Source organism: Haemorhous mexicanus, chromosome 32 (genome assembly GCF_027477595.1).
Source record: "Haemorhous mexicanus isolate bHaeMex1 chromosome 32, bHaeMex1.pri, whole genome shotgun sequence".
NCBI lineage: Eukaryota > Metazoa > Chordata > Aves > Passeriformes > Fringillidae > Haemorhous > Haemorhous mexicanus.
In genome coordinates, this window is record NC_082372.1 from 368,565 (window position 1) to 379,606 (window position 11,042).

General features: G+C 56.5%; 1 protein-coding gene and 1 long non-coding RNA gene across 15 annotated transcripts in view; one reads left to right on the forward strand and one right to left on the reverse strand.

The window, feature by feature from the left end:
* Nucleotides 1-5,604, reverse strand: part of LOC132340621 (uncharacterized) — a 28,210-nt gene extending 22,606 nt beyond the window's left edge. For 3 of the 4 annotated variants that reach the window (XR_009489929.1, XR_009489928.1, XR_009489930.1), the window contains exons 1-3: nucleotides 5,466-5,604; nucleotides 1,722-1,877; nucleotides 1,088-1,264 (exon numbers count right to left, since the gene is read on the reverse strand). This is a non-coding gene — a long non-coding RNA (uncharacterized LOC132340621). The remainder of the gene's footprint in view (nucleotides 1-1,087; nucleotides 1,265-1,721; nucleotides 1,878-5,465) is intronic. The other variant, XR_009489931.1, reaches the window with a different exon arrangement.
* Nucleotides 5,605-5,693: 89 nt separating this feature from the next.
* Nucleotides 5,694-10,938, forward strand: LOC132340516 (N-acetylmuramoyl-L-alanine amidase-like). 11 transcript variants are annotated; one of them, XM_059871560.1, is made up of 8 exons: nucleotides 5,694-5,830; nucleotides 6,258-6,339; nucleotides 6,513-6,676; nucleotides 7,356-7,448; nucleotides 7,831-8,700; nucleotides 9,176-9,386; nucleotides 10,215-10,536; nucleotides 10,615-10,938. In XM_059871560.1, exons 1-8 carry the CDS (start codon nucleotides 5,782-5,784, stop codon nucleotides 10,615-10,617), a joined length of 1,794 nt encoding a protein of 597 aa, XP_059727543.1. In that variant the 5' UTR covers nucleotides 5,694-5,781; the 3' UTR covers nucleotides 10,618-10,938. The 11 variants fall into 11 exon arrangements, with proteins under 11 accessions (XP_059727543.1, XP_059727545.1, XP_059727548.1 ...); XM_059871562.1 differs by having other exon boundaries at nucleotides 7,377-7,448; XM_059871561.1 differs by lacking the exon at nucleotides 5,694-5,830 and adding an exon at nucleotides 5,836-5,974.
* Nucleotides 10,939-11,042: the final 104 nt, after the last annotated feature.

Below are 11,042 nucleotides of genomic sequence, written 5' to 3' on the forward strand. Positions count from 1 at the left end.
TGGAATTTGATCCAAGGGGTCATCGGGCCACTGCTGGGCCCCATGGAACCAAGGGACCAGTGTGATTCTGAGAGGCCCCATGGATGCAAGGAGACGACTGTGCTACTACAGGTTCCCATGGAATCATGGAGTCCATTGTGACACTGCTGGATGCTGTGGAACCAAGGACACCTTTGTGACACTGAGGGATCCCATGGAACCATGGGAACATGGGACAGGTCTTGGCCTGCTGGGCCTGACAGGTCCTGCTGACCTTGGCATGTTGAGGGCTGCTTCTCATCTGCCCCTGGAGCACTGGGGCTCTGTGCTTTCTTTCCTATGGAACAGAGCTCTCCTTCTCTTCCAGGGGCTTGTGGCCAAAATTGAGATTCTGGCTCCAAAATTTCTTCTATCAAAGGATTGCTCTGTCACTAAAGGTGTCAGGACAGATGGGTCTGGCTGACTTAGCCTCCTGGAGGCTATCTCTGATCTGCCACCAAAACACTGGGGCTCCATGCTTGTCTTCCTATGGAAAAGAACCATCCTTGTCCATGTGCCCTTGTCAAAATTGGGATTCTACCTCCCAAATTCTGTATATCCAAGGATTGCTCCTCAGTGAGAGCTTCCAGGACAGACATATGTTGCTGGCCTTGACCTCCTGGGGGCCACTTCTCATCTGCCTTCAAAACACTGGGGCTCTGCCCTTTCCCTACTATGGAAGAGAACCATCATTCCCATCCAGGTGCCCATGGTCAAAGCTGGGATTCTGCTTCCAAATGTCCATATATCCAAGGATTATTCCAGTCTATAGGAACGAGCCCTCTCTTTCTGACCTGTGAGCAATGCCATCGATTTTCCCAAACCAGGAAAATAGGAAGCCCTGGGAGCTTCACACACAGGAATGACACAGAACAGGGCAGGGCAAGCAGCTGCCAAAATTTTAACTTCTACTTGCAATTAAGAACTTTGGTATCAAGTTCTACAATAGCCACTGTTAGTATAGAGTAAAAAAGAATAAAATTACTACTAATAATAATAACTGTAACATTAATAGCAACAATAGTGATAATAAAATAATAATAATTAATAATGGTTATAAAAACCCTACCATACTTATACTAGATTTCCATGGCCAGGCTTTGGTAAGGGGGGAGTCTAGAAGCACCTTCTGTGAGAGGCTGCTGGAAGCAGCTGCTCCTCCATGTCCTGCAGAGTCAATTCCAGCCAGCTCCAGGATGGACCAGCTGCCAGCCAAGGCTGGGCCAGTTAGAAATGGTGGTAAAACCTTTGGGAAAAGAGATTTAAGAAAAAGAAGACTGGTGATCATGTAGTTGTAACTGTGACCAGGGTGAGAACATGTGAGAGGCACAATTCTGAACACCCCAGGGCAGGGCAGGGCAGGATGGGCAGGAGCTGCTCCAGGGGCTGGAGCTGATTGCCCTGAGATTCTCTGGGGCAGCCCCTGGTGAGGCAGCTGGGCCCCTGCAGCCCACGGAGGGCGCGGAGAGCAGACATGCACCTGCAGCGCCTGGAGGAGCCCATGCTGGAGCAGGGGGTGCCTGAGCAGAGGCTCTGACCATATGAGAAACCTGTGCTAGAGCGGGGACCTGGCAGGGACCTGCAAACCTGTGGAGAGAGGAGCCCATGCTGGAGCAGGGCACTGGTAGGACTTGTGAGCCCATGGAAGAGTGAGCCATGTTGCAGCAGTTTGTGAAGAGCTGCTGTCCCTGAGATGAACTCACCTTGGAGAAGTTCATGGAGAAGTTTCTCCAGGAGGGACTCCTGGCACAGCAGGGGAATGACTCCTATCCATGAGCAACTGGAGAAACAACAGGTGATGAACTGAGCAGAAACCTCCATTGCCTGTCTCCCTGCACCCACTGGGGGAGGAGGAGGTGCTGGGAAAGAGGGAGGGATAGACAGAAGGTGTTTTTAAAGCTTTATTTTACTTCTCACTATTTTGGTCTGATTTTGATAACAATAAATTCAATTAATGTCTCTAATTTCAAACATGTTTTGCCCATGATTGTTGTGTTGTGTTAAGTTGTTCCCCCTCAGTTATGAGTTGGACTGTTCTGTTTTCCCCCGTATCTGGTATGGTTCAGCCTTGGCTCACTCCACCCTCCTCCTCACTGCCCATCAACACCGCTCCTCCCATCCCTCAATGTATCCTTCCCGGACTCCTCCCTGATGCCCTGCCTGTCACTCGGTGCCCCCTCCCTTCCCTCTAGAAAGTTCTAGCTGGGGCATCGGGTGATTGGCTCAGGGGCCAGGTTTCAGCCCCCCATGTTCTCTTATTGGATGTTCCTCATTGTCACTCCCTCAGAGGCCAAACCCCTCTCTGCTTCCCATTGGCCCAAGGACTGTCTCCACCCTCATTTCTGGTGCCCCTCAAAAGCTGGTGTAAGTCGGCTTTTGCTTTGTTTGCAGTTCTGGGTTTGTCCTCAGCACTGGGACTTCCCAGTTAATAAAGGCTGCTTCAACCCTCAGCTGGAGTCCCTCTCTTTCCTGGCTGGATTGCTGCCGCGAGTCTCCCGTCCTACGTAGGGAGCTGTCTCCACCACAGAGTGGAGCAGTCGTCCCTAGGCACTCTCTGGGTAACCCAAGCCTAGGGGAGTGCCCCCTACTGCAAGCAGCGTGCTGGGTGCTTGCCGGGCGGCTGTGAGGGCTGAGCCCTCTTCTGAGATCACTCGCTGCTTCACATGATAGTAATAAAAAAATATTTTAAAATCACAAAAAATTCGGGGAGCTAGAAAAAAAGTTAGGCTTAGTAGGACCTGGGAAAATGTTAAAGTTAGGCACTGGGAAATGTTAGGCCTTTTATGTGCTAGATCATGTGAAACTGCACCTGTGTGCAGTCAGTATATGATAAATGATATAATTATTAGATGTTATTAGATATAATTATTGTTTAAAGAATTATGAGAAACTATATAGTGGGGTTTGAGGGGGATTCATGAGAAAATCATGCTTGGATGAAATCAATGTATACAATAGAATAATGTAAGTTTAATAATTAATATGTAAGTTATATAACAATAGAATATAAAACATGTTCGGCTCAAAACCATGTCAGAGTCAGATTTGGGTCTGTGTACTCCTGATGCCCAGAGCTCTTTAATAAAAGAACCTGTATATAATCATTCTGTGATTATTTGTTCCTGAACGCTAACAATGGTATCTGCTGAGTGATCTGTCCCAGTCCTTAGCTCAACCCATGAAGTCTTTATTCTGTTTTCTCTCTCCTGTCCATCTCTGGAGGGGAGCAAGAGACTAGCTTTGGTGAGTGCCTGGCATCCAGCAGGGTCAACCGACTACACTTCCCTTCCTTCATTCTTTCTTTCTTTCCAGAGGTCACTCTGAAGAGGCTGAGTGGGGCTTTGATGGAGGGAGTGAAGGCACTGGGGAGTATCAGGGACAGCAGGCACAGGGATGTGGGACAGGCATCAGAGGGGTCCGGGCAGCTGGCAGGGGGCAAGGCCTGTCCCCCTGGGCCAGCAGCAGCCCTGTGCCCTGCCCAAGGCACTCCCACCATGGGCTGGGCCCTAGAGGCAGGGGCAGAGCCCAGCCCCGGGGGCGGCATTTGTGCCTCGAGCCCCATCTAGCCCACGGGCTGCACTGGACAGCATGACCTGCTGGGGACACTGAGAGCTCCACTGTAACAGTGCCCTTGGGATTTCACATGTCGCCATTGAGTCAGGGACAGGAACAAAGACTCCAGGCTTCAGACGGTGGAAAGAAGGTGTTTAATAGAAAATAGTGTGTCTTTTATAACCCAATTCATTAAGCTGAGACCTGATTGGTCTTAAAGCAAAAACCTCTCACACTATTGGTGAACTAAGAATAGCACACTCTGGAAAATCATATCTATAAACAGCATGTGCAGAAAGAGAGATAATAAATGTTTTAATTCTTTTCTCTAAGCTTTCTCTGTGCTTTCTCACAGCTTACCAGGAAAATCCTGGGAGAGCTATATCTCTCTTTATTCAGAGGATATGTGATTACCACATTCACAGGCACCAGAGCACATCCCAGTCCCTCTCCTCATGATGTCCCAGGCACCAGAGCATCCCAGCCCTGCTCCTTGTGATGTCACAGGCCCTATGAGTATCCTGAGTGTGGGAAGAGGTTTCAGAGCCACTCCAAACTCCTCCTACATCAGTGGATTCACACTGTGGAGAGACCATACTAGAGTCGTGTGTGGCGAGAGCTTCAGGCACAGCTCAGCCTTGACCCAACACCAACAAAGGCGCCACTAAGGGAAGCCCTGTGAGTGCCCCAAGTGTGAGAAGAGCTTCGTGCACTGCTCCAGCTCCAACCCCGTGGGAGGATCCACACTGGATGATCCCCAGTGACCCCTGTTGGGCAGATCCCTGGTAATCCGTGGTCCTGGTGATCCATATTGAGAAGACACCTGGCTGGGGGGGCTCCACCTCTTCCAGGCTCCCCATGACCTTGATTTTCTTTTCATTTCTCTTTGTCCTTTCCAAACATCCAAAAATGGGGTAAAAATAAAGACCTTGAACTAAGACATGGTCAGTGCCATGGGAGGAACTTGCAGGGGCTGTGTGGGCTGGAGGGAGTGCTCCTGGGACAGACCTGGGAGTTGCTCAGGGCTTTGGGAAACCAGGGCCAAGCTGCTCTTGCTGCACTGGGAGACCCTGCTGGAGGTTCTGGGGCAGCTGATAAAGGACCCACTGCCCTGGACCTATGCCTTTGTCCCCCTGTCCAGGTTCCTGGTGTCCCCTGTCCCAGATGCCCCTCTCCTTGCTGTCCCTCCCGTGCCCCCCACCCCTTCCCATGTCCCGTCCTGCTCCCATCTCAGTCCGGATCCCATTCCCGGTCTCATTCCCTGTTCCTGTCCCATATTTTCTGTCTGGCTGCCGTTCCCATATTCTCAGTCTCGTATTTCCTCCCTTTCCTGTTCCCATTCTCGTATTCCTGTTGCCATATTTCTATTTCTATATTCCCTCTCCGGCTCCACTTTCCCATTCCCGGTCCCGTTCCCATATTCCAGCTCCCGCATTTCCAGTCCCTTATTCCCGTCCTCGATCCCGGTCCTTTCTTCCTACTCCTCATCCCATATTCTCAGTCCAGCTGCCGTTCCCGTATTCCCACTCCCGTTCCCATACTCCGTTCCCGTTCCCGTTCCGACTTCCGTATTTCCAGCCCCATTCCCGGTCTCTGTCCTGTATTCCCGGTCCCGGTCCCGGTCCCCTCGCACCGGACGCCGCCGCCATCGCTCCGGCCCGGCCCGGCCCGGCCCGCCCCATCCCATCCCATCCCATCCCTCTCGTGACCGGAGAAACCCCGCACTACTCCCACGCACCAATCACAGCGTGCGATCCCCCTGATATTTCCATAGCTCCGCCCTCCATCTGGCCACGCCCCCCGCCAGCTGCAGCCGCCTCCGGGCGCTGTTTGCTGCCAGTTCCCTCCCAGCGCTCCCAGTAAGAGCGCTCCCAGTTCCTGCCCGGTGCTCCTACCATCGTTCCTAGTGCTCCCAGTAAGGGCGGGACTGGCAGGCAGAGCGCTCCCATTTCCTGCCCGGTGCTCTCACCATCGTTCCCAGCGCTCCCAGTAAAAGCGGCACTGGAAGGGAGAGCGCTCCCAATTCCTTCCCAGTGCTCTCATCATCGTTCCCAGTGCTCCCAGTGCTGGGTGGGGCGGGGCCGTTTTGGAGACACCCACAGGGCAGAGCGCGGCTGCTTTTGGGTGTCGGCCACGGCCTGGGCCGGGCTTGGAGCGGAGGAGGAGCGGCAAGGATAGGAAAAAGAGGAAGAGCAGCAGCAGCAGAAAACCATGCTGTTCCCCGGCTCCAGCAGCATCGCTTCTCTCCCAGAGCCCGCAGGTGACCGGAGAGGGGGTGCTCGCCCCAAATCCATCGGGTGATCTCCAGGAGGGTTTTTTTGCGGGGCAGGGGACGTTTGGATCTTGCAGGACTCCAAAGCTGAGCTGCAAATGCCACTTAGGGGGGGATCTGGAGCGATCCCAGGTAGCGATCGCATGGTACCTTTGGGGACAGGGGCGATATCGGTGTTAGGGATTCCCCGGAGAGAGCTGGGGTGGAGCGCGGGAGCCCTGGAGTGGGGAGAGCACAAAGGGGCGATCCCGGAGCCGGGGGATACCCGGTAGACGGAAGGGTTGGGGGAGGCTGGAGATGAGCCGAGTCCGGGCACCCGAGACTGAAAGGGGTGGTCACTTGTCCAACTGGACTTCCGCAGCGGGACCATCAAACCATCAATGAGCTCACCCCTTGTTTTTCCCGCATAAACCAGGATTTCCCATTCCCAAACCTTGGCCTGATAGAGGGGGAGACGACCACGAGGAAGAGGAAGATGTCCCGGGACACCCAGGCAGGTGAGGAAGAAGTCAGTGCCCCTTTCCCCCTGTCTCCTGCTCCATCTCCCAGCCTAGTACAGCCCCTGGCTGCAGGACAGTCCCGGCGCTGCTTGGGATGGATGGGGGATCTCCTTCCCTTTCTCTCTGGCACTGAGGCAAATCCCATCCTCTCCTTGTCCTTCCTCCCCCAGACAGAGAATGGAGCTGAGGATGGAGACCAGGGCGGACAAATCCCCTCAGCAGAACCTTGTGGCAGAGGCCATTTTGAGCACCTCCATGTCGAAGGAATCCAAAAGGGAGGAGAAGCCTCAGAGATGCTTTATGAGGAGGGGCTGCAAACCCAGCCCTGGGATCTGTGAGGAGGAAAGACCCACCCTGAGCCAGGAATTCAGCTGGAGATAGGGGACACAGACATAGATAGGGACATGGAAGGACATGGACATGGGTGGGGTCATAAACTGGGACAGTGTTAGTGCCACCACAGTGCACTTTCATCTCAGCCATGGCAAAGCACTGCCTGATGCAGTTCCTGCCACCATGTCCCCACTGTCACCACTACGGTGTCCCAGCTGAATGTCACTATCCACTAGGGCGGGACAGGGAACTTGTTCAGCTGGTGACAAGTGGCCCAGAAGCAGGTGACAGCCACCAGGGTGTCCCAGAGCCACTACACTCAAGGGACCCCAGCTGCCCCTGGGAACAGGCTGGGGACAGGACAAGGGCCATTGTCATCTGGGGTTCACATGGCCTGGGGACAGCGTCCCCTGACACATCCTGGTGGCTTCATGCGCTGACATGTCATGGTGGCAGCGTCCCCACAGGTGTGGCAACATTGTCCTTGATGTGTCTCCTGGTGGCATTGTGCCTCCTCCTCTCTGTGTGTCCCCATCTCCCCCCACCTCGTGTGTCCCTGTCCATATCCATGTCTCCCTATCCCTTTCCCTGTGTCTCTGTCCCTCCCCCATGTGTCCCTGTGGGGTCAAAGTCCCCAAGGCCCCGGGGCTGTGTCCTGCAGGGTGTCCCGCTGTTCACAGGGTGTCCCTGTGCCCCTCAAGGTGTCGCCATGTCCTGTAGGATGTTCCTGTGGCTGCTCCTGGCACTGAGCGTCTGCGCCCACCCTGGCACAGGTAAGAACATGCTGCAACATCCCACAAGACCCCAGGACACATTTTTTCCTCTGATTTTGGGTCCTTCTCCTCTCTTTTGAGTCTGTTCCCCCTTATTTTGGGTCCTTTCCCTGGTTTGGATTGTTTCCCCCTTATTTTGGGTCCTTTCCTCCTCTTTTCAGTCCTTTCCCTCTCTTTTGGGTCCTTTTTCCTTATTTTGGGTCCTTTCCCCCTGGTTTGGGTCTTTTCCCCTTATTTGGGGTCATTTCCCCCTGTTTTGGGTCCTTTCCCCCTATTTTGGGTGCCCTCCCCTTGCTTGTGGCACGTTTTTGGGTGCCTCTCCCTCCTCCAACCCCCTCCCCACCCCTTAACCCCCTTCACCACCCACCCCCTGTCCCCCCAGGTGTGTCCTCAGCTGTGTCCCCAGCTGTCCTCCCACGCCACATGGACTCGGTGCTCGACATCCTGGATGCCCTCGAGTCCCCGGCCCGGGGCGGCTCCCCCGGCACTGCCGCAGCCTTGGGGAGGGGTCTGGGAGTGTGCAGCACCCCGGGGTGCCGGGCGGTGCTGGGTGAACCTCCCGGGACCCCCGAACGCCCCCCAGCTCTCACCCCGGGCCAGTGGCAGCTCCTGACCGAGCTCCTCCACCACGACCCAACGACACCGGAGCTGGGGGCGGTGCTGGTGCCCGACGGCTCCACAGTGGCCCTCTGTCCTCTCCTGGCCGGCATCGAGGTGGGGCTGAGATCTGGCGGGTTTGGGCGACCCCTCCCCACCCTCGACCCGCCTGCTGACCCCTTCTTGGCTGTCACCATCACCGAGGCATTGGGGACATCCTTCCTGCTGGCACAGGGGTGTGACAACAACGCCACCGTGTTGGGACCCGGCGGCTGCTGGGACAACATGGAAAATCCCCAAAATTACACCTTGAGGGGTCCCCCATCCCCTGTCCCTGACCCTGTGGCCATCGGGGCCATGGACGGGGTGATCCTGGGGGTGCGGCTGGCCCAGGGACCCCTCCCGGTGGCCGAACTGCTTCGGGGCTACTACGGGACTGGGAATGGCTCGGAAGCCCGGAGACCCCCCAGCAGTTACCGGCGCCGGAAATTTGGGGCACTGGCAGGACAGGAACGTCTGGAGAAGGAGGTGGCGGCAACTTTGGAGCTGCTGAGGACGCTGTCACCCACCTCGGAGCTCCTGAGAGACGTGGGGACACAGGAGGTGGTAGCTGTGGCTCGTAGGGCGGCACGGGAGTTCAGCGAGCGCTACGTGGGTACGGGTGGGGTGGCATCTCGTAAATGGGTTTGACACCTCCCAAACTGGGGTTGTCATCCCCTAAACAGGGATTGCCACCACACAAATGGGTATTGTGATCTCCCAAATACGGACTGTCACTGTTAAAATGGGCATTGTCCCCCCAGAGTTACCCCCTAAACAGGGGTGTCACCCCTCAAACAGGGATTGTCACCGCCTAAATGGGTGTTGTCACCTCCCAGACAAAGATTATCACCCCCTGTGTCTCCACTCAGCCTCTGCCATGATCCCAAGCCCCTTGTCCTCAAATGGCCTCTGCCATGTCCCCAAGGAGGACCTTGTCCCCATGTGGACACCACCATGTCCCCAAGGGCCCATCAAGCCCCTGGTCCCAATGCAGACTCTACTGTGTCCCCATCAAGGCCCATGTCCCCCCATGTTCCCTCTTCCATGTCCCCAGGATCTCAGGGAACACCATCCTGTTGTCCCCACAGAGTGCCCGGCCATCATGCCGCGCTGCCTGTGGGGTGCCCATCCCTACCGGGGCACCCCAGCCCCACTGCAGCCCCCACTGGGCTCAGTGTTCCTACACCACACCCTGGAGCCTTCACGGCCCTGCCAGACCTTCAGCGCCTGTGCCCGTGCCATGAGGGACATGCAGCGCTTCCACCAGGACACCCGCGGCTGGGACGACATCGGCTACAGGTCACTCTCACCTCCCTGGGGTGATGGCACTTGCCACACTTGCCACAGGCCCTGGCACCCCCTGTGGGAGTGGTCATTGTACCTCTGTGGGGACTGTCACCTCCAATGGTTCCCACCTTCCCTGGGCCATGTCATCCCCTGTGGTCCCCATCATCTCCTTCAATCCCTGTCACCCATCACAGTCCCTGTCACCCCCTGGGGAGCTGGCACCCACCACAGTCCCTGTCACCTCCCATGGGCCCTGTCATTGTACCCCTGTGGGCACTGTCACCTCCACTGGTTCCTGCCACCCTCCATGGGGATGATCACTGTCTCCCCATGGTTCCTGTCTACCCCCATGGTCACTGTCATCCCCATCACTGTCCCATTGCAGTCCATGTCGTTGTCCCCTCACAAACCTCACCACTGTCCTCTCATAGTCCCCGTCACTGTCCCCCCATGGCCCCCACCATTGTCCCCCTACAGTCCCCACCACTCTCCTCCCAGTCCCCATCCCTGTCCCCACACTGTCCTCATAACCCCCACAGTCCCCATCCCTGTCCCCTCACAGTCCCCATCACTGTCCCCTCACAGTCCCCATCCCTGTTGACCCATAGTCCCCATTCCTGTTTCCCCTTCTGTCCCCATAAGCCCCCATTGCCCCCATCATTGTCCGCTCATTGTCCCCATCACTGTCCCCTCACGGTCCCCATCCCTGTTGACCCATAGTCCCCATTCCTGTTTCCCTTTCTGTCCCCATAAGCCCCCATCATTGTCCCCTCATTGTCCCCATCCCTGTCCCTTTGCAGTCCCCACCATTGTCCCCTCACTGCCATCATGTCCTCACAGCTTTGTGGTAGGCTCGGATGGGTACCTGTACGAGGGCCGGGGGTGGCACTGGGTGGGTGCCCACACCAAGGGCTACAACACCCAAGGCTTCGGTGTTGGCATCGTTGGGGACTTCACGGCCACCCTTCCGGACCCCGACACTCTGGCCCTGGTCCGGGATGAGCTCCTGCCCTGCGCCGTCCGCTTTGGCCATATCCGGCCAGACTTCAGCCTGCGCGGCCACCGCCAGCTGGGCCACACCGACTGCCCCGGCGATGCCCTCTTCCAGGAGATCCAGAGCTGGCCTGGCTTCCAGGGGACACCGGTAGAACAGGGACTTGGGGTGAGTGGCCTGGTGGGTTTGGTGGGAAGGAGTTTAGGGTCATCTTGTGACTGACCGTGGGTCTTGTCCACTCTGCAGTGAGGAGCCGCCCCAGCCAGGGACCCTGGGCTGGATGGAGACAGGAGAGGTTGGACAGCAGTCCAGATGGAGACCAGCCCAATCTGGATGGACACTGGTCCAGCAGATGTTGGTCTGATGGATCCCAGCTGGACATTGGTCCAGATGCACACCAGACACATGGATCCCAGCTGGACGCTGGTCTACGGCCCCCCAGCCTGGACAGCCCCCAACCGAGATGACCACCAGCCCAGCCACACCCTGGCCCACCCCACTTGTCCACCAGCCCATCCCAGTAGCCCCAACCTCAAAACCTCCCAAAATAAATCCAATTCCAGGACATCAGCTCCGGCTGGTCCCTGCAGAGCAAGGGGGAAACTGAGGCACGGGCTGGGGGATGGGAGGAGACTTTGGGAGCCACCCTGGAGACCCCAAACCCCCCGCCACAA